The sequence below is a fragment of the Neovison vison genome, chromosome 13, assembly GCF_020171115.1.
Source record: "Neovison vison isolate M4711 chromosome 13, ASM_NN_V1, whole genome shotgun sequence".
NCBI classification, from domain to species: domain Eukaryota; kingdom Metazoa; phylum Chordata; class Mammalia; order Carnivora; family Mustelidae; genus Neogale; species Neogale vison.
In genome coordinates this window covers 58,704,568-58,725,661 of record NC_058103.1, presented here as the reverse complement: position 1 = coordinate 58,725,661, position 21,094 = coordinate 58,704,568, and the positions used below count along the sequence as shown (strand labels likewise).

At 39.7% G+C, this 21,094-nt stretch overlaps 1 protein-coding gene across 1 annotated transcript in view; it reads right to left on the bottom strand.

Moving 5' to 3' along the window:
* Window positions 1-20,472, bottom strand: part of FBXO33 (F-box protein 33) — a 37,580-nt gene extending 17,108 nt beyond the window's left edge. The window contains exon 1 of the mRNA XM_044229766.1: window positions 19,686-20,472. Coding sequence (XP_044085701.1) covers window positions 19,686-20,293 — 608 coding nt within the window. The 5' untranslated portion in view covers window positions 20,294-20,472. The remainder of the gene's footprint in view (window positions 1-19,685) is intronic.
* Between the last annotated feature and the right edge of the window lie 622 nt (window positions 20,473-21,094).

Below are 21,094 nucleotides of genomic sequence, written 5' to 3'. Positions count from 1 at the left end.
CACTTTACTCAATTCATTTAGTACTTCTAGTAGTTTTTTGATGGAATCTTTAGGATTTTCTATGCATAGTGTCATGTTGCCTGCAAATACTGACAGTCTAATTTGTTCTTTACCAATATGGATGCCTCATTTCCTTTTTTTTGTCTGATTGCTATGGCTAGGAAAAAGCAGTGAGAATGGACACCCTTTATCTTGTTCCTGACCTTGGAGGGAAAGCTCTCAGTTTTTCACCACGGAGGATGATGTTAGCTATGGACTTTTCATATATGGCCTTTATTATGTTGAGGTATGCTCCCTCTAACACTGTTTTGTTAAAAGTTTTTTTTTTTTTTAAATCATGAATGGACGTTCAATCTTGTCAAATGTCTTTTTCTACTGAAATGACCATATGACTTTTTTTTTTTAATTTATTTATTTGTCAGAGAGAGAGAGGAGCGAGAGTGAGCACAAGCAGACAGAGAGTGGCAGGCAGAGGCAGAGGGAGAAGCAGGCTCCCTGCCGAGCAAGGAGCCAGATGTGGGACTCGATTCCAGGACACTGGGATCATGACCTGAGCCGAAGGCAGCCGCCCAACCAGCTGAGCCACCCAAGTGTCCCTGAAATGACCATATGACTTTTATCCTTCATTCTGTGATGTGGTTTATCATGGTGATTGACTCTGAATATTGAACAATCTTTGCATCCTGAGAATAAATCTCACCTGATTGTGCTGAATGATCTTTTTAATGTATCATTGTATGTAGTTTGCTAACGTTTTGCTGAGAATATCTGCACCTAGGTTTGTCAGGGATACTGGGCTATAGTTTTCTTTTTCTGTGGTGTCTGTACAGGTTTGGTATTAGAATAATGCTGGCTTTATAGAATATATTTATAAGTTTTCCTTCCTCTTTTTTTTTTTTTTTTTGGAACTACTTTGAGAATAGGTATTAACTCTTTTTAAAATGTCTGGTAGAATTTGGTCTGTGAATCCATGTGGTATTGGACTTTTATTCTTCGGTTGTTTTTGAATACTGATTAAATTCCATTATTTGTAATCAATCTGCTCAGATTTTTTCTTTCTTTCTGGTTCAGTATTGGAAGATTATGTTTCTAGGAATTTATCTATTTCTTTTAGGTTGTCTAGTTTGCTGGCATATAATTGTTTATAGTATTCACTCTTATATTTCTGTTGTATGAGTTGTTACTTTTCCTCTCTCATTTCTTCTTTTTTTTTTCCAATTTATTTATTTCTCATTTCTTTATTTTAATTTTTCTCTCATTTCTGATTTTATTTATTTGGGTCTTTTCTGTTTGTTTCTTAATGAATCTGGTTAGGGGTCTGTCAATCTGGTTTATTTTTTCAAAGAACCAGCTCTTGGTTTCATTGCGTTTCCCCCTTCCCCTTTTTTTTAAAGTCTCTAGGCCAATTACATCTGCTCTGACCTTTATTTTTTTCCTTTTCCTTCCTTCTATTCACCTTGGGTTTTGTTCCCCTCTTTCTAGTTCCTTTAGGTGTAACATTGATCTTTTGAGTTCTTTCTTGTTTCTTATTTCTTAGGCCTGTACTGCTACAGAACTGCTTCTGATGTGTCTCAAAGATTTTGTATCATTGTGTTTTCATCTTCATTTGTAATCATGTATTTTTTTGATTTCTTCTTTGATTGTTTCATTGACCCACTGGTTGTTTAGTCTTCATGTGTTTGCGGTTTTTCCTGTTTTTTTTTTTTTTTCTTTTTCCTTGTGATTCATTTCTAGGTTTATACTGATGTGTTGGAATAGAGGTATGGTATGATATCAATTTTCTTAAATTTATTGAGACTTGTTTTATGGCCCAATATGTGATCTATTCTTGAGAATGTTCCATTTGCACTTGAAAAGAATGTGTACTCTGTTGTTTTTGGATGCAATGTTCTGTATATATTTGTTATGTCCAGCTGGTCCAACATTTTGTTCAAAGACCTTACTTCCATAGGGGTGCCTCAGTGGTGCAGTTGGTTAAGTGTTCAATTCTTGGTTTCAGTTCAGGTCATGATCTCATGGTTGTAAGATCAAGCTCCATACAAGATAAGATCTGTGCTCAGCTTAAAGTCCGCTTGAGATTCTCTTTTCCTTTCCCTCTGCACCCCCCCAACTCATGCACACTCTCTATAATAAATACATAAAATCTTTAAAACAAAACAAAAACAAAGATATTTCCTTATTTTTTTTGTCTGAATGATCCATCCATTGATGTAAGTAGAGTATAAATGTTCTCTATCTACTGTTACTGTATCACATCAATTTCTCTCTTTATGTCCATTAGTATTTGCTTTATGTAGATAGGTGCTCCAGTATCAGGTGCACAGATATTTATAGTTGTTAAAGATTCTTGAGGGATTGATTCCTTCATTACTATGCCCTTCATTATAATGCCCATTATAATGATTACTTCATTATAATGCCCTTCTTTGTTTCTTACCACAATCTTTATTTTAAAGTCTGTTTTGGAAGTACTTGGGTGGCTCAGTGGGTTAATGCCTCTGCCTTCGGCTCAGGTCATGATCCCAGGGTCTTGGGATCGAGCCCCGAATCAGGCTCTCTCCTCAGCTGCGAGCCTGCTTCCTCTCTCTGCCTGCCTCTCTGCCTACCTGTGATCTCTGTCAAATAAATAAACAAAATCTTAAAAAAAAAAAGTCTGTTTTGTCTGAAATAAGTGTTGCTACTCTAGCTTTTTTACACTTTATTTACATGGTCAATGTTTTCCATCCCTTCACTTTTATTTAGTCTGTAGGCATCATTAGGTCTGAGGTGAGTCTTGTACGTAGCATATAGATAGGTCTTTGCTTGTTTGTTTGTTTTTTAATCCATTCCACTACTCTATGCCCCTGGATTGGAGCATTTGGGCCATTTATATTTAAAGAAATTACTGATAGCATGTACTTATTGCCACTTAAAAACTTTGTTTATTAGCTGTTTTTGTAGTTCTTCTTTGTTCTTCTTCTCTTGCTCTCTTTGTGATTGATTAGTATCTACAGTGTTTTATTTGGCTTTCTCTTTACTTTTGGTGTATCTATCATAGGTTTTGGGTTTATGGTTACCATGAAGTTCATATATGTCATCTGATGTAAATATCAGTCCATATTAATTTGATGGCCTTTAAGTTCAAACACGTTCTTAAAAAGAAAAAAAAAATTTCCCCTTCTTTTCTCTTTTTGCTCTCTTCTCCACTTTTATGTATATATTGTCATATTTTGTGTGTTTTTATTCATTTTTCCTATGTTTAATTATGGCCATTTCTTTTCCACTTAAAGAAGTCACTTTAATACTTCTTGCAAGGCTGGTTTAGTTGTGATAAATTCCTTTATATTTTCTTTTCTGGGAAACTATTTCTCCTTCAAATATGAATGCTAATCTTGCTAGGCAGAGTATTCTTGGTTGAAGGTTTTTCGTTTTAGCACTTGCCACTCTCTTCTGGCTTGCAAAGTTTCTGCTGAAAAATCAGCTGGTATTCTTACAGGTTGTCCTTTCTAGGTAACTTTGTGTTTCACTCTAGCGGGTTTTAAGGTTCTCTCTTTATCTTTAACCTTTGACTTTTTAATTATGTGCTGTGGTGTGGAACTCTTTGGGTTCATCTTGTTTAGAACTCTGCTTCTTGGACTTGGATGTCTATTTCTCTCCCTAGGTTAGGAAAGTTTTCAGATACTGTTTCTTCAAATATGTTTTTCTACACCTTTCTCTCTCTTCTTCCTCTGCGATCCCTATAATGCGAACATTTGTTGACTTGATTTTATGTAAGAGATCTCTCAATCGATCCTCATTTCAAAATTTTTTTTAATTAAAAAAATTTTTTTTCCTCTTTTTTGATGTTTGGCTTGTGTGCTATTATCCTGTCTTCCAGATTGCTGATATTTTCTTCTGCAACCTCTAAATTACTGTTGATTCCCTCTGGGGGAAGGGGAAACACTGACAACTCAATGGCGGCTTTCAAATGTATTGTGTTGAAATAGAATTATAGATAATATAGTGAAGTCAAGAAAACTGCATATAGCCTCCAGGTGACTCACCATTGTTTCAGATGGTAAAAACGGGACTGAAAAGAACATCTGGCAACAACACTAGAATAGAATATACTGAACCATAACAATAAACAGATGCCTCATTTTGAGGCCATGAGATAATACCAGTAACAAGGGAATTGTGCCCAAATCTTTTTACTTAAATATGAAATCTGTGACCTACTTTTTCAAGTGAACTAAAGAAATAAACAGGGTTCTTTCCTGTACAATGTCCGTAACATGTACTTGCTCAAAAGGTATGTAATAAAAACATACTGGGAAAACATTACAGTTGGTTACAAAGTTTTCTGTCATCTCAATTCTTCAAATTAGTTTAGCTCTGTTCCTAAGGTAATATTAATAGACTACAACCTACTTAATATTACTAGTCCCTCTACAACATACCTTAGCTCTTTTCTTTTTTTTTTTTTTATGATTTTTTGTTTATTTGAGAGAAAGAGAGGGAAATAGGGCATATATGCGTATGTGTATGAGTTAGGGAGGGGCAGGGAAGATGGAGAAGCAGACTCCCCACTGAACAGAGAGCATGATGCAGGGCTTGATCCCAGGACCCTGGAATTATAACCTGAGCTGAAGGCAAATGCTTAACTAACTAAACCACCCAGGTGCCTCTGAAACACACCTTACGTATGTTGTGAAAGCACAAAATCATAAACAATGTTTGATAATCAATCTCCTGAACCACGTAATAGGCCATACTACGGACAAAAGAGAGTGAATTTCTTCAACCTCACTACATTCTTCTTTAATCCTATTTCAAAAAGCCATCAGCTTTTGATCTAGAGCTGTCAGATTATTAAGTACTTACAACTTAGAAACTCAGCCTATAGACTGCTCTCCTACTCTTTGTTCATTCAAATATTAAAATATGTATTATGTGTCAATGATGTGAAAAGTTATGGCAGTTAAGCTCCCAGAGTCCACGGGTTTAGTCTCTTGGCATAGAAATAAAGGTTTTAAAAGGACTCATTAAAAAGAAAATAGATGAGAAGAAGGAATTATTAATAACTTTGTTAATGTATATTAATAGCACTGTGTTTATATTTTAAAAAGTACATAATTTTTAGAGCTTTATACTTAAGTGTATAGTATAAAATGATCCTGGTATCTTGGATTTGTTTTAAAATACTTCAGTAAAGATAAAATAACGCACATGTGACAAATTCCTTAAATTACTGAATCGGGGTGATAGGTTGTCCATTTTAACTATTTTTTGTGTGTATTAGAAAATTTCATTAAAGAAATAAGAAAACCAGGCAGTCATTTCTCTGTATAACTGGAAAGTTAACTTTAACTATTCTGTGGTTCAGTTTTAGCATCTGTAAAATAGCAATAATAATGTTACCTACCCTTATGGTTGATTAATACTGCTGTTTCTCTGGGAAAACTAGTTTAGCATTTTAGGAATTGTTAAGAACACATCTGCTGGGATGGGGCGCCTGGGTGGCTCAGTGGGTTAAAGCCTCTGCCTTTGGCTCAGGTCATGATCCCAGGGTCCTGGGATCGAGCCCCGCATCGGGCTCTCTGCTCAGCGGGGAGCCTGCTTCCTCCTCTCTCTCTGCCTGCCTCTCTGCCTCCTTGTGATTTCTGTCTATCAAATAAATAAATAAATCTTAAAAAAAAAAAAAAAAGAACACATCTACTGGGGCACCTGGGTGACTCAGTGGGTTAAGCCACTGCCTTTGGCTCAGGTCATGATCTCAGGGTCCTGGGATTGAGTCCCGCATCGGGCTCTCTGCTCAGCAGGGAGCCTGCTTCCCTCTCTCTCTCTCTGCCTGCCTCTCTGCCTACTTGTGATCTGTCTCTGTCATATAAATAAATAAAATCTTTATATAAAAAAAAAAAACACATCTACTTAGCTCTCTGCAGTGCTGGCAATATGCCTGGACCTTACCCAGCCCCATGACTCTTGTGGTGACGCTAACTGGAGTTTGGTATCAGAAGGGTGATGGCCTTTGATATCAGCCACAGCAACTTCTTTCAAGATATGTCTTCTCCAAAGGCAAAGGAAACAAAAGCGAAAATAAACTTTTGGGACTTCATCAAAATCAAAAGCTTCTGCACAGCAAAGGAAACAGTCAAAAAAACAAAGAGGCAACCCACGGAATGGGAGAAGATATTTGCAAATGACAGTACAGACAAAAGGTTGATATCCAGGATCTATAATGAACTCCTCAAACTCAACACACACGAAACAGGCAAACACATCAAAAAATGGGCAGAAGATATGAACAGACACTTCTCCAATCAAGACATACAAATGGCTATCAGACATATGAAAAAATGTTCGTCATCATTAGCCCTCAGGGAGATTCAAATTAAAACCACATTGAGATATCACCTTACACCAGTTAGAATGGCCAAAATTAACAAAACAGGAAACAACATGTGTTGGAGAGGATGTGGAGAAAGGGGAACCCTCTTACACTGTTGGTGGGAATGCAAGTTGGTGCAGCCTCTTTGGAGAACAGTGTGGAGATTCCTCAAGAAATTAAAAATAGACCTTCCCTATGACCCTGCAATTGCACTCCTGGGTATTTACCCCAAAGACACAGATGTCGTGAAAAGAAGGGCCATCTGTACCCCAGTGTTTATAGCAGCAATGGCCATGGTCGCCAAACTGTGGAAAGAACCAAAATGCCCTTCAACGGACGAATGGATAAGGAAGATGCGGTCCATATACACTATGGAGTATTATGCCTCCATCAGAAAGGATGAATACCCAACTTTTGTAGCAACATGGACAGGACTGGAAGAGATTATGCTAAGTGAAATAAGTCAAGCAGAGAGAGTCAATTATCATATGGTTTCACTTATTTGTGGAGCATAACAAATAGCATGGAGGACAAGGGGCGTTAGAGAGAAGGGAATTTGGGTAAATTGGAAGGGAGGTGAACCATGAGAGACTATGGACTCTGAAAAACAATCTGAGGGGTTTGAAGTGGTGGGGGGGTGGGAGGTTGGGGTACCAGGTGGTGGGTATTATAGAGGGCACGGCTTGCATGGAGCACTGGGTGTGGTGCAAAAATAATGAATACTGTTTTTCTGAAAATAAATAAATTAAAAAAAAAAAAAAAAAGAAGGGTGATGGCTTGAAAAGGTGGGTCTAAGCCATGGAAGATCAAAGTCTCTTGCCTCAGGTGACTACCTTTCTTCCTTTCTTCTTAGCCTTGAATCAAGACTGTCCCTTTGAGGTTTCTAAGAGTGAGAGTCTGAGTCTTTTTTGAAGTAACTAGCAACACCTAAATAAAAGGTAGCTCAATTCTGCCCTTGTTTCTTCCCCTGTTCCTTGTCCACTGAAGAGATGTAATAGAAGAGTACACATGATGAATGTCTGGGTAGGAAAATTTATCCGGGCTTACAGTTACAGGTGATGAGACCAATGATATGCAGGGAAGAATCCTTGTGCAGAGTACTACTTGCTTCTTCCTTTCCACTTAGTCCCACCATTTTGAAGCTAATATTCATATGTGGGCCAGACTGAAGCATATTCAAAGAAGTAAAGGGTTTATATGAAGCAGGAAGTGAAGAAGAAAAGAGTGAAAGGAAAATTCCAAGTGTCTGCAGAAAGGAAGGCCAGGAAGTTTCTGGGGCTATTTAACAAACTGATCCAAATTTACATAAGGCCTATGTGAACAGGGCACTGTTTGAAAGTACTTTGTGATACAAAGCACTAAATAGCAAAGATAAGCCATGTTTTCAGAAAACAAACTGTTCAAACCCTAGGTATTTTCTTTTTTTGTAAAAAAAGTATAAATCGGGACCCCTGTGTGGCCCATTTGGTTAAGCAGCTGCCTTCAGCTCAGGTCCTGATCCCAGCGTCCTGGGATAGAGCCCTGCATTGGGGTCCCTGCTCAGCGGAGAGCCTGCTTCTTCTTCTCCCTCTACCTACCTCTCTGCCTACTTGTGCTCTCTCTCTCTGTTGAATAAATAAATAAAATCTTTAGAAAAAATATATAAATCTTTAACACAAAAGGAAAACAAAATGAATAGAAATAGCCAATGGAAAAAATACTTTTTAGACATATTTAGGGAATAATTAAAAGGGCACTGTAATATCAGTAAAATAATTATGTCTAATTTTTTATACTTACATTCTATTTCTAGAAGGTCTCCAGATAAAAATACAGAATCAGACTACTCATCACTTTCATTGCTCCCATACTGGTCAACAGCAACATCATCCCTTGTGTGGATTACTACAAAGGCCTCCTGACCCAGCCTGTTGCTTCTTCCCTTGTCCTACAACTATTCCCTACAAACTATTCCCAACACAGCATCTGGAATGTTCCTTTTTTTTAGTCCTTTGAGTACAGCTGACATACAATGTTACGTTAGTTCCCAGTGTACAAAATAGATTCAACTTCCCTATACATCATGCTATGTTCACCACAAGTGTAGCTACCATTTGTCACCACACAATGCTATTGCAGTATCACTGACTATTCCCTATTCTGTGCCTATTATTATGACTTACTCGTTTCACAACTGGAAGCCTGTATCCCCTATTCCCCTTTACCCATTTTGCCCATCCTTCCATCCCCCTTCCCTCTGGAAACCATCAGTTTGTTCTGTTAGAATGTTCCTTTTGCAATATTAGAAATTGTCACTCCTTGGTTCAAAACTTCTTCATGGCTCCTCATCTTACTCACAGTAAAAGTCAAAGTCCTTACAACTGATTACTACTTCATCTTCCCCTTTATGTAGTAGGCAGTGTTCTACAACCCAAGGCATTTCCTGCTATTTTACTTTAGCATGCCCCTGGTCAAAGTCCCACAGTAGAGCTGCTACTTACTCTAGGAATCACTTTCCAGAGAGACACAGAAGGCTGCTCCCTCCCTTCTTTTTCTCAAACTTATTGTGTGCACTTAACTTTTCAACAACAGTTTCAATATACATATAATTTTCATAGACATATTTGTGTGTTTTGTAGCATGTATACTGTAAATATGTATATTAAAATTCCACTAAAAAGTTATCTTTTTGCTTTTTAGCATAGAAATTACCCTGTGAATTAAACAACCATCACAACTTTTGTAAAAACCTATACACATATAAGCATACCTCTGAGACTTTCTGGGTCTTGTTCTAGATCACCACAATAAAGCAAATATTATAATAAAGCCAAGTCAAAATGAAGTTTTTGGTTTCCCAGTCAGTGCACATACAAGTTAGTTTTACACTATATTGTTGTCTGTCAAGTGTACAATAGCATCACATCTAAGTGTACATAACTCAATTAAACAATATTTTATTGCTAAAAGCCCATCAACTGAGCATTTACCTTTTTATTTATTTTTTTAAAATTGGTGGAGGGTCTTACCTCCATGTTGATGGCTGCTGACTGATCAGGATTGTGGTTGCTGAAAGATGAGGTGGATTTGGCAGTTTCTTAAAACAAGACAATAAAGTTTGCCACATCAATTGACTCTTCCTTTTATAAATTTTTTTTCTGTAGCATGCAAGGCTGTTTGATAGCATTTTAGCCATAATGGAGTCAATCCTCTCAAACCAGCCTGCTGCTTTATCAACTAAAGTTTATGTAGTATTCCAGATCCTTTATTGTCAATAATCATCACAGCATCTTCACCAGAAATAGATTCCATTTCAAGAAACTCCTCTCTTTGCCCATCAGTAAGAAGCACTTCCTCATTCATTAAAGTTTTATCATGAGACTACAGTGATTCAGTCACAAATTGAGGCTCCACTTCTATTTCTAGTTCTTTTGCTATTTTTCCACCACCTCTGCAGTTACTACTGAAAGCCTAAACTCCTTAAAATCATCCACTGAAATCCTGAACCCCTTAAAATCATCCAGGAGGATTGGAATATTCTTCCAAACTCCTCTGGTGTTGGTATTTTGACTTCTTCAAGTGAATTATGACTGTTCTTAATGACATCTAGAATGGTGATTCTTTTCCAGAAAGGTTTCAATTTATTTTGCCCACATTATCAGAGGAATCATGATTTATGACAGTGATAGCCTTACAATATGTATTCTTCAATAATAATGCTTAGAAGTCAAAATTTCTCTTTGATCCATGGGCTACAGAATGGATATTGTGCTAGCAGTCATGAAAACAACATTGATTTCATTGTACAGCTCCATCAGAGCTCTTGGGTGAAAAGGTACACTGTCATAAGCTACAATATTTTAAAAGAATTTTTTTTTTTCTGAGCAGTAGGTCTAAACAGTGGGCTCAAAATATTCAAAATATTACCATGCTGTAAGCAGAAGTGCTGTCATCCAGGCTTTGTTGTTTCATTTATCGAGCACAGGCAGAGTAGATTTAACCTAATTCTTAAGGGTCCTATGATTTTGGGAATGGTCAATGAGCACTGTTTTCTTTCTCTCTCTCTCTCTCTCTCTCTTTTTTTTTTTTTAAGATTTATTTATTTGACACAGAAAGAAACAGCGGGAGAGGGAATACAAGTAGGGGGAGGGAGAAGCAGGCTTCCCCCAAGCAGGGAGCCCAATGCAGGGCTTGATCCCAGGGCTCTGGAATCATGACCCAAGCTAAAGGCAGACACCCAATGACTGAGCCACCCAGACACCCCTGAGCAGTTTTCAACTTAGAGTCATCAGTTGCATTAGCTCTTAATAAGAGAGTCCACCTGTCTTTTGTAGCTTTGAAGTGAAGCATTGATTTCTCCTCCCTAGCTTTGAAAGTCCTAGATGGTATCTTCCTCCAACAGTAGGCTATTTTGTCTATATTGAAAATCTTTTGCTTAGTTCAGCCATCTTCATTAATTATCTTAGCTAGATCTTCTGGATATTTTGCTACTACTTCTGCATCAGCAACTGCTGCTTCACCATGTATCTTGATGTTATGGAGGCAATTTCTTTCCTTAAACCTCATGAACCAACTTCTGCTAACTTCAAACTTTTTTCTTAGCTTTCTCACCTCTTTCAGCCTTCAAAGAACTGAAGAGTTAGGGCCTTGCTCTGGATTAGGCTTTGACTTAATGGAATGTTGTGGCTGGTTTGATCTTCTATCCAGTTATCATTTGTGTGTTTTCTAGGGTAGCACTTTTTAATTTAATTTAATTTTTTGAGAGAGAGCGAGAGAGAGAGAGAGCGAGAGCATGACCTAAGGGAGAGATGGAAGCAGACTCCCGACTGAGCATAGAGCCCGACTCTGGAGCTTGATCCCAGGACCCCGGACCATGAGGGGGAATCTAAAGGGAACTGCTTAACTGACTGAGCCACCAGGTTCCCAGCAATTTTAATTTCCTTTGAGAACATTTCTTTTGCATTCACAACTTGCTATTTGGTACAAGAGGTCTAGCTTTCGGCCTGTCTTGGCCTTTGACATGCCTTCCTCATTAAGGTTCATCATTTTTAGCTTCTGATTTAAAGTGAGAGACATGTGACTCTTCCTATCACTTGAGACCATTTCAAAGTTATTAACTGTCCTTGTTTCAGTATTGTTGTATCTCAGAGATTAAGAGAGGAGGAGAAGGAAAGAAATGAAGGAATGGCTGGTCATTGGAGCAGTCAGAACACAACACTTACTGATTAAATTTCCTATCCTATGTGGAAATGGTTAGTGGCACCCCAAAATAATTACAGTAGTAACATCAAAGATCACTGGCTGCAGATCACCATAACAAATCTAATAATAATGAAAAAGTTTAAAATACTGTGGGAATTACCAAAATATAGACACAATACAGAGATACAAAGTGAGCAAGTACTGTCGGAAAAACGGTGTTGACAGACTTGGTCTATGCAGGGTTGCCACAAAACGTGAATTCGCAAATAAACCTATCTGCCAAGTGCACTAAAGCAGAGCACAATAAAACAAAGTATGCCTGTGGTATTCATTGGGTTAGTTTGGTAGTTTTTTGAAAAAATACTAACCACCTATGAACCTAAGAAATATGCTTTAAGTTCTAACTACAGAAGGCTAAAGACCTTTCATCTTTTTCTGGGATTCTGCTGGACTATTTAGTACAACTGGGACCCAGAAGTTCGGTATCTTGGTCATAATGACCTTGCTCTCTCTTTTGTGGTTCAGAACTGGGGAACTTTATCTGTGGCTGTAACTTTGGCATGTTTCCTTATTATTTCAGATGACCCAAAATTCTTTCCTTGATGTAATAAGTAGTATCAGTGGAAAAATGCAAAACATAGCCATCCTGAACAAAGTTAATACAGCCAAGTCTAATTACCTATGGAAAAGTACATACATGAAAACTTGGTACTTCAAAAGAATGTTCCTAAAACGGTTAAAACCTTTCCCAATACTGTAAAGGAGCTCATAAAATGTAACGTTTTCACTTTCTAAACTGAGAAAAGCTAAAATAATCTACATCATTGCAAGAAATTCTTTCAGGTTAAATTCTATTCTCAGTCCATGTTCAATACCAAGTGTGTCTACATCTACGTAACACTTTGATAACATATTTACTCTCACAAATGCTAATGAATTACTACAGCCAAATGAAACATATAAAAACAAACACTTTAGAGAAATATTGTCCAATAGAACTCTCTGCCATGATAGCAATACTCTGGTCCATGCTGTTTATTAACGGAAACCACTAGCCACATTCGGCTATTGAGTACTTGAAATGTGGCTAGTGTGACTAACACTGATGGCTCAGTGGGTTAAGCCGCTGCCTTCAGCTCAGGTTATGATATCAGGGTCCGGGGATCGAGTTCCGCGTCGGGCTCTCTGCTCGGCAGGGAGCCTGCTCCCCTTCCTCTCTCTCTGCCTGCCTCTCTGCCTGCTTGTGATCTCTTTCTGTCAAATAAACAAATAAAATCTTAAAAAAAAAGAAATTAAAAATTCAAAAGCTATGCATGACTAGTGGCTACCAAACTGTACAGCAGAATTTTTGGGATCAGAAATAAGTCATCAGCTTCTCATAGTATTCCTTATTAGTTTTATTAGGATCTGGTAACTAAAAACAATCTCCTAGCATTTGGTTTACAATTCACTTACTTAATTAACTTCTAAGAAACACCATTATCCTCTCCAATCTCAGAGATTACACAAAAAAAAATTTAAATAAGACTGACATTTAAGATTTTTATTGAACATGCTTAACATTACTAATAGCAAGAAAACTGAGGGATTCTTATGGAGTAATGAGAAAAAATATTTGATTTTCCCTTTTCTCTACATCTAAGCAGCAAGTCCTCATCTCTACTTCCAAAATATATTCTGAATCTATCCACTTTTCTTCATCTCCACTGTTTCCATCATACTCTAAGCTACCATCATCTCTATCTAGATTATTGAAAGCTTCCCAAATTTCCCTGTGTCCTCTGTTCTTCCCTTATAATTCATTTGTTTACACAGCAACCACAGTGTCTTAAAATGCAAATTAGATTACTCTTGCCCTTAAATATTTTTCAGTGATTTCTTTTATTCTTAGAATATAGCTTAAACTTTATTCCATAAGCCCATTCTTTCCTCCTTCTACATTTCAGAAAGCATCATGACACCCCTCCCACTTTCATTCTCATGGTCCTGCCATACTTTCTTTCCTACTGCTCCAATGGGGCAAAAATTTGTCTGGCCCAAGGACTTGGTGCTTAGTGTTTTGTTTTGTTTTCCTGCTTAAAATGCTATTTGCTAGCCATCAGGGAGATTCAAATTAAAACCACATTGAGATATCACCTTACACCAGTTAGAATGGCCAAAATTAGCAAGACCGGAAAGGGGAACCCTCTTACACTGTTGGTGGGAATTCAAGTTGGTGCAGCCTCTTTGGAGAAGAGTGTGGCATTTCCTCAAGAAATTAAAAACAGAACTTCCCTATGACCCTGCAATTGCACTACTGGGTATTTACCCCAAAGATACAGATGTAGTGAAAAGATGGGCCATCTGTACCCCAGTGTTTATAGCAGCAATGGCCATGGTTGCCAAACTGTGGAAAGAACCAAAATGCCCTTCAACGGACGAATGGATAAGGAAGATGTGGTCCATATACACTATGCAGTATTATGCCTCCATCAGAAAGGATGAATACCCAACTTTTGTAGCAACATGGATGGGACTGGAAGAGATTATGCTGAGTGAAATAAGTCAAGCAGAGAGAGTCAATTATCATATGGTTTCACTTATTTGTGGAGCATAACAAGTAGCATGGAGGACATGGGGAGTTAGAGAGGAGAAGGGAGTTGGGGGAAATTGGAAGGGGAGGTGAATCATGGAAGACTATGGACTCTGAAAAACAATCTGAGGGGTTTGAAGTGGCGGCGGGTGGGAGGTTGGGGGAACCAGGTGGTGGGTATTAGAGAGGGCATGGATTGCACAGAACACTGGGTGTGGTGCAAAAATAATGAATACTGTTATGCTGAAAATAAAAAAAATATATAAATTAAAAAAGAAAAGAAAAAAAATGCTATTTGCTCAGATCTTTAGGTGGGTGACTTGTATCATTCACATTGCAGCTCAAGTGTCCTTTTCATACATGTTTTCCCTTGCTACTCTAATGTTGCCACCTAGTCACTATTACATAGTCCTCTTTTATTTCACAAGTGAAATAATCTTTCTTTCATTTATTTACTTTTCTTTCCTTCCTCTCTAGAATGCTGACTCCATGAGAATGGGAAGTTTGTCTTCACTGTTTGGCAGATACTAGGCTCTTAATATTGGAGGCTCTTAATATTAAAAAAAAAAACAGATTTTTTTTATAAGTATCATTTTAGGACCTAAGTAAGTCAATCAAGTTGGGTGAGCTCTTTCAAGGCTGCCTTAGAACTAGCATAGTAAAATGGAAATAATTTAGTAACTTCACTCAAGAGCTATTTCACAGCTTCATTTAACATAGAAAAAATAACATTTTACTTTACCAATCTTTTGCTGAGTTTTATTTCATATTCTCCATCTATCGGTTCTCAGTCATTGTAAGACTACAATGGACTACCTATGGACTACAGAGAACCCTAATTCTTCTCAGCAGCCCTCCCAAGAGGTTAGTTTCTTTAACAAGTTAGGATCTCCTCCTTTCTTAATGGCCTATGGAACCACTTTATATTGTCAGATTTAAGGTAAGGAGTCTGTTGGATATGCATGATCTCACATTTCTTCTCTACGGACAATCACCTCTTGGACAGTATACACTGGTCAGAGTCCTGGTAGATTTTTTTTTTTTAAGATTTTATTATTTGAGAGAGACAGAGCGCACACGATCAGAGAGAGGGGCTGAGGGAGAGGGAACAGTAGAGTTCAGCAGGGAGCCTGATGTGGGGCTTGATCCCAGGACCCTGAGATCATCACCTGAGCCGAAGGCAGCTGCTTAACCAACTGAGCCACCCACACGCCCCAGAGCCCAAATATATTTTAATATTTATTCTGCAAATGGGCTTTTTATACAAATAATGAAAGCTCTCAAAAGATGCTATTATTACATGTACTGACTAAATTATGAGAGAAGAAGATATTTCAAGAAAAATAAGGCTGCAGGTTGTTGAATACAACACCTTCCAGGCACTTCCTACCATCTTAGATAATAATATGAAAAGTCCCAAGAATTTTTAATCTATGTTAAGATGCATTTTTAAATGGCCTTATCTGTTTTTGGATCTTGGTAGACTAATGCAGAGAAAATAATAAAAAGGTAAGACTTTTCTTCATTGCACGTGCCAATAAATAAGACAAAATCTAAGAATTACTAATATAACTTACACTCCTGAGAAGTTATGTAAGCTGGCATAGCCACGAAATAGTCAATGTAAATATATGTAGCTGGGAGCTGTAGACCAGATTTTTTTTTTTTAAAGATTTTATTTATTTATTTGGCAGAGAGAGATCACAAGTACGCAGAGAGGCAGGCAGAGAGAGAGAGGAAAGTAGAGCAGAGCAGAGAGCCTGATGTGGGACTCGATCCCAGGTTCCTGGGATCATGACCTGAGCCGAAGGCAGCGGCTTAACCCACTGAGCCACCCAGGCACCTGTGTAGATCAGATTTTTAACAAGAAATTCTCCCTTGTACAAAATCTCTCTGGCCTATTGCAATATTTTTCTTTAATAAAAATACAGCCCCCAGGTGCCAAGGTGGTTCAGTGAGTTAAGCGTTTGCTTTCAGCTCAGGTCATGATTCCAGGGTTCTGGGATTGAGCCTTGCATTGGGCTCCTTGCTCAGCGGGAAGCCTCATTCTCCCTCTCCCTCTCCTACTGCTTGTGTTCCCTTTCTCGCTGTGTCTCTCTCTGCCAAATAAATAAAATCTTAAAAAAAAAATACAGCCCCCAAATTAGAATTTCATCCAATAAAGCTCAATGTAAAAATACTTACACAGTCCAGAAAAGTATAAACTGGATGATAACAATGTACCTATGTCTGCTGTCTAAAAATAAGTATTTTAAGGGATTCCTGGGGGCTCAGTCCATTAAGGGTCTGCCTTGACTCAGGTCATGATCCCAGGGTCCTGGGATTGAGTTCCACCTTGGGTTCCTTGCTCAGTAGGGAGCCTGCTTTTCCCTCTGCCTGCCACTCTCCCTGCTCATTCTTTATTTCTCTGACAAATAAATATATAAAATCTTTGAAAAAAATAAGTATTTTTAGTGATTGAGTCTCTTAACTATTATCATAAATCTTATTATCCACAAATTCATTTTTCTTAAGTAGTCAAATACAGCATTTCAATAGGCAGTACTCAACAACCAAATTAAATTCTAAAAATGAATATTTACATTTGTTGTTTTGAACTTTTAAGAACAATTTCTTATGGAACAGCTGCAGAAGAAATTCAGCCTATTTAACTTAAAATATAGTTGAATGAGAAATATCTATTGCGTTTCAGTTCTTACTTTCTGTTTCTTATAATACTGGCAGATATTGTAGTCTCCCATAAGGAAGGGAACTCTGAAACCTAGAGGACTGTGTTTTGTCCTCTGAGAGGCATTTCTGCACCTCTTTGATCTTCATCAGTTGTTCCTAACATCTAACATATCTGTAAAGAAGCTACAGTCATTCTGAGAGGACATGTGCATATGAAACCCAGGAATCAAGCAAAAACTAAAGATTATTCTCTTGGAAGAATACCCTTGAAAAGTTCCCACAATCCAAGGTTATAGTTTTAGTTCTTTTCCTGGGGGACAAGAAAATATTTGGAACACAACAAAGTAACAGTCTTGAGTTGTATAGATTATATAAAGGAAATTACCACAAAGCCTGGAAGCATCAGGCTTGTGAACTGTTAGGTTTCATTCCCTCCTTAGCAGTTAGAAATAATGGCAGAAATCATAAACCAAAATTACTGTAAATTTAACTTGGAAGTGTAAAAAAACAGTATCTAATGTTCATTTTTCTCATTAGTTAGTAAATTTAACGGTTTTGGAAAACCCAAAAAACACTAAATGAAATTGTTATTTTCTTCACTGAACCTGAGTCTATAGTTTAAGTGCTTATGGAAGGGAACAGGCATAGGCTTAAACAAAATTACCAAATAAACCCCTTGATCTAAAACATTTCAAATTTGTTAAAATTAAAAAAAAACTATTCCTGCTTATGTTTTTAATATTCACGGTAGCACTTTCAATATTATTAGAATATCTCAAGACATTTTCAAAAATAAAGGTTAAATTAACTTATTTCCAAATTTATCTATTTTTAAAAACCCTTTGAAGTATCACTAGTACAGATAACACATGTAATAATACTACACTTTAATTTCAGACACACACAACGAATGTGCTACCAAAGCAGCACAACACACAGTACCACACACAGTACCACCTCTACTAGAAAAGACAAGAAAACCTTAAAATCAGAGATAACAGTGTGTTGTATTTGTATAGAAGTAATAGCTGACCCAAATGAGCAGGCATAAAGTGACATTATAGATAGGTAGATTGGGATGCTAATGAAAGTGATAGGTACACTTTTGTTATTTATACTTCAATAAAGCTGAAAAAAAAGTGGTAGGGGTAAGGAAAGGAGGAAGAGAAGAATTATACACAAAGGAAAGAGGTGATATATCACTATGTTGCCTATAGAACGTTATCCATCCAACCAACCAGTAATTAAAACACATACAAGGAACGAGGCACTCTATAAGGCTTGTTCGTACTTGGACCAAAGTCATGCTTTTTTTTTGGATGGTTGCTCAGAGGGACCATCTGATCTCGGAAGAGAAAAATTTAATTAGTACTCACTGAATTCACTCCCACTCTTGGTCTCATCAGTAGTTTAAGGGCTCAGTGACTCTTTATCTTTTAAACTTGGGGTCATTTGGTCCTCTAGTCATATTTTCAACTCTGAGAGTCTCCAATTTACAGCTTCAAACAGCCTCTCTTGCTACATACAAGCAAAGTAAGAAAATGGAATGGCTTGGTGTGAAAAGCTGGGGAAATACACAGGCCACTGGAATGATGGAGCTGTGCTCCAGGTACAACTTGGAGCTACATGCTTATCTCACTCTTTTGATTCAGAAACAGAATTTATATTAAATCAGTACCTTCTCTAAACCCTGTTTAATATAATGCATGATGTTCAACACAATGTATTTATTGCAAAAGGAAGAACACTGCTCTTGTACAAAAATGATGCTGTATGACAATGTGTACATCACTTGGCCCTGTTAAGTGTCAGTTTCCTTTCTATAAAGTAGGGATAATAGCTGCCTTGCCTACCTCACAGGGTCACTAAAAGGATCAAATAAGATAGTGTACTTGTAAACTGCTCAACCATTATTACTATATAATAATTACTATATAATAACTATTATTAAAAGTTGCTCCTTTTAGAACTTTTCCCCGACGAACAGTTCAATTGTAAGGCTAGTTAGAACATCCAGATACAAAAAAATTAAATTAATAGGATTTTGAAGAGGATGACAAATAAAGAACAATATTAATAAAGATAACAGGTCAGCACATAGGACGTTAGTCCCAGAATTACAATAAAGCCCTGATGCAAAACCAGGACAGTTACGTGTTTACTCTTTGCAGACACTGGGCAGTTCCCCCAGCACACAGAAACACTAAGCTGTACTGTGCTACTTTTAGGTGAATCACTGGAGACAAGTTGAGTCTGGAGGTGCAAGGGGAGGGACTTCCAACCCCGATGATCAGGCTCTTCCCCCATCCCTTTAACAAACACTCCTCCTACTCTTTGTGCCTGGCCCAGTTAATGAAAACTATTCCTGCGAAGAAAATGGCTGTCAAAGATTTCTTTTAGGGAGAGTCTTGTAACTAAGAGACACTAGCGGCATACCTACTTCGTCCCCGCATCACGAACTATTCTGAGGGGGCAGGTTCAGAGTCAATAAAACCAGGTTATATTTTGTTTCTCTCAAGACTCGGAGGGCTCAACCCCCACCCCCTCCTCCCGCCCCAAGCTTCAGCTCTCTCATCTGTAAGATGAAGAATGACGGCGCCTGTCAGCTCCATCCCATGGCCACAGAGAGGATGAACGAGACAGTGCTTGGAAGGCACCAGGAGTGGTGTCTGGCAAACGCCAAGTCCATCCCTGATTATAAAGTATTATGAGTCCCGCTATGGCCTCCCACCTCAAGGAAATCGCCGGGTTGGAACTGACACCCGCAGTCACTGAAGAAAGCAACGCTAAATCCGGCCGGGCGTATCCGCACGGAATCTATTTCGGGGTGCGGGGTAGGAAGCGATAAGAGGGCCCGGAAGAAGGGGACAGGGGAAAGGAGGATGGATGGAAGGTCCATGATAATAAGCCTACCTGTTGTTCCGGATGCTGACCAGCACACACAGCACCAGCTCTAAGTAGGTGCGCAGCACTTCCAGCCAACGGGCAGAGAGCTGCAGGGCCTCGACTTCTTCCCCGCCAGTCCCGGTGTCCGCGCCGCCTCCGTCGCCCGGGCCGCCGCCACCGCTCAGGTAATTCTCAGCCGCGAACTCAACACGCAGCTCTCGCACGAACCAGCCGCACTTACGCATGAGGAATTCGAGCCGAGGCTGCTCAGTAGGGGAGACGCGGAGACAGATGCGGAGCTGGGGCCAGAGAGCAGGGTAGAAGAGGCACTCCCGCCAGTGCGAGCAGGAAGCTGAGGCCCGCAGCCGGTCGGGCGCGGGCAGGAAGGAGAAGATGTGCACGATCAGCTCGCTGGGCAGCGACGCGGCGCCTGCCGCCTGCCCGCACAGAGCCATCCGGCCCCGCCGCCGGCTGCCAGCCCCCGGCCGCCCCCGCAGTCCCCGGAGCAGCCCCCGCAGCCGTCGCAGCTGCTGCAGCCGCAGCCGCTGCCGCCGCCACCGCGCCACCCGGGCGGCCCCCGCTCGGGTTCGAGCTCCCGGCGGTCGGGGCTGCGGCACTGACAAGAACAACAACATCAATGACAAGGAAGAAGGGGGCGGAACCGTCGTGGGTCGTGGCGGAACCAAGTGCAGCAGAAGTTGTCAAGAGGGGGGATGGTGTCTGAAAGGGTCGCTTCCAGATAGCCAGCTTCTGGCTCCCTAAACTGTACTCAAGCGAGCCCAAGGCCTACACACTCAATAACTTCAACACCCTCGATTGTAATGTTTAGAGCCCAGAAAGTGGCAGAACTTATCGTAAAGAAACCTCAGATCTACCCGCGCTTAGAGGCGGAGGCAGAGCAGTGGTAGAAGCTGAATTTGACGTCACCGGTGGTGGGAGGAGCCATGCGAGGAGGAGTGCGACTTCCGGAAGAGAGGAGCGCCCAGTTGCCGGTAGGGAAGAAAGACGCGGCACGTGACTTGGGACGCACGCAGGCCGGCGGGGCGGGGCGGGAAGTGCGGTTGGTGCCGGCGCTAGGCGGCTCATCCCATCTCTTAGTGCCGGCTGAGTCCCATCAAGTGTGTAAGTCAGTTAGTTAATTTGAAGGTTCAGGCGGTGGCAGTGGCGGAACTCGGGTCAGGGCGAGGGGTCTCGGAAGTTTCTCAATTGCTGGTCCGGGGACTCAGAGCCAGAGTGCCGGCGTGCGCGGTGTTTCTGAGCGGACCCACCCTCCCAGAGTACTAAGAGTTTATGAGAGGGAGCGCCACTACGGAGAGGGAGCGGGCGGACTAACTCGGACCGGCTGTGTGGGGAAGTGAGAAGCGCTGCGCTGGGCGGCCGAGAGCACAGACCGCGTCCGCTCGTGCGGATGACCTCTGCGCGCACCTGGTCTGTGG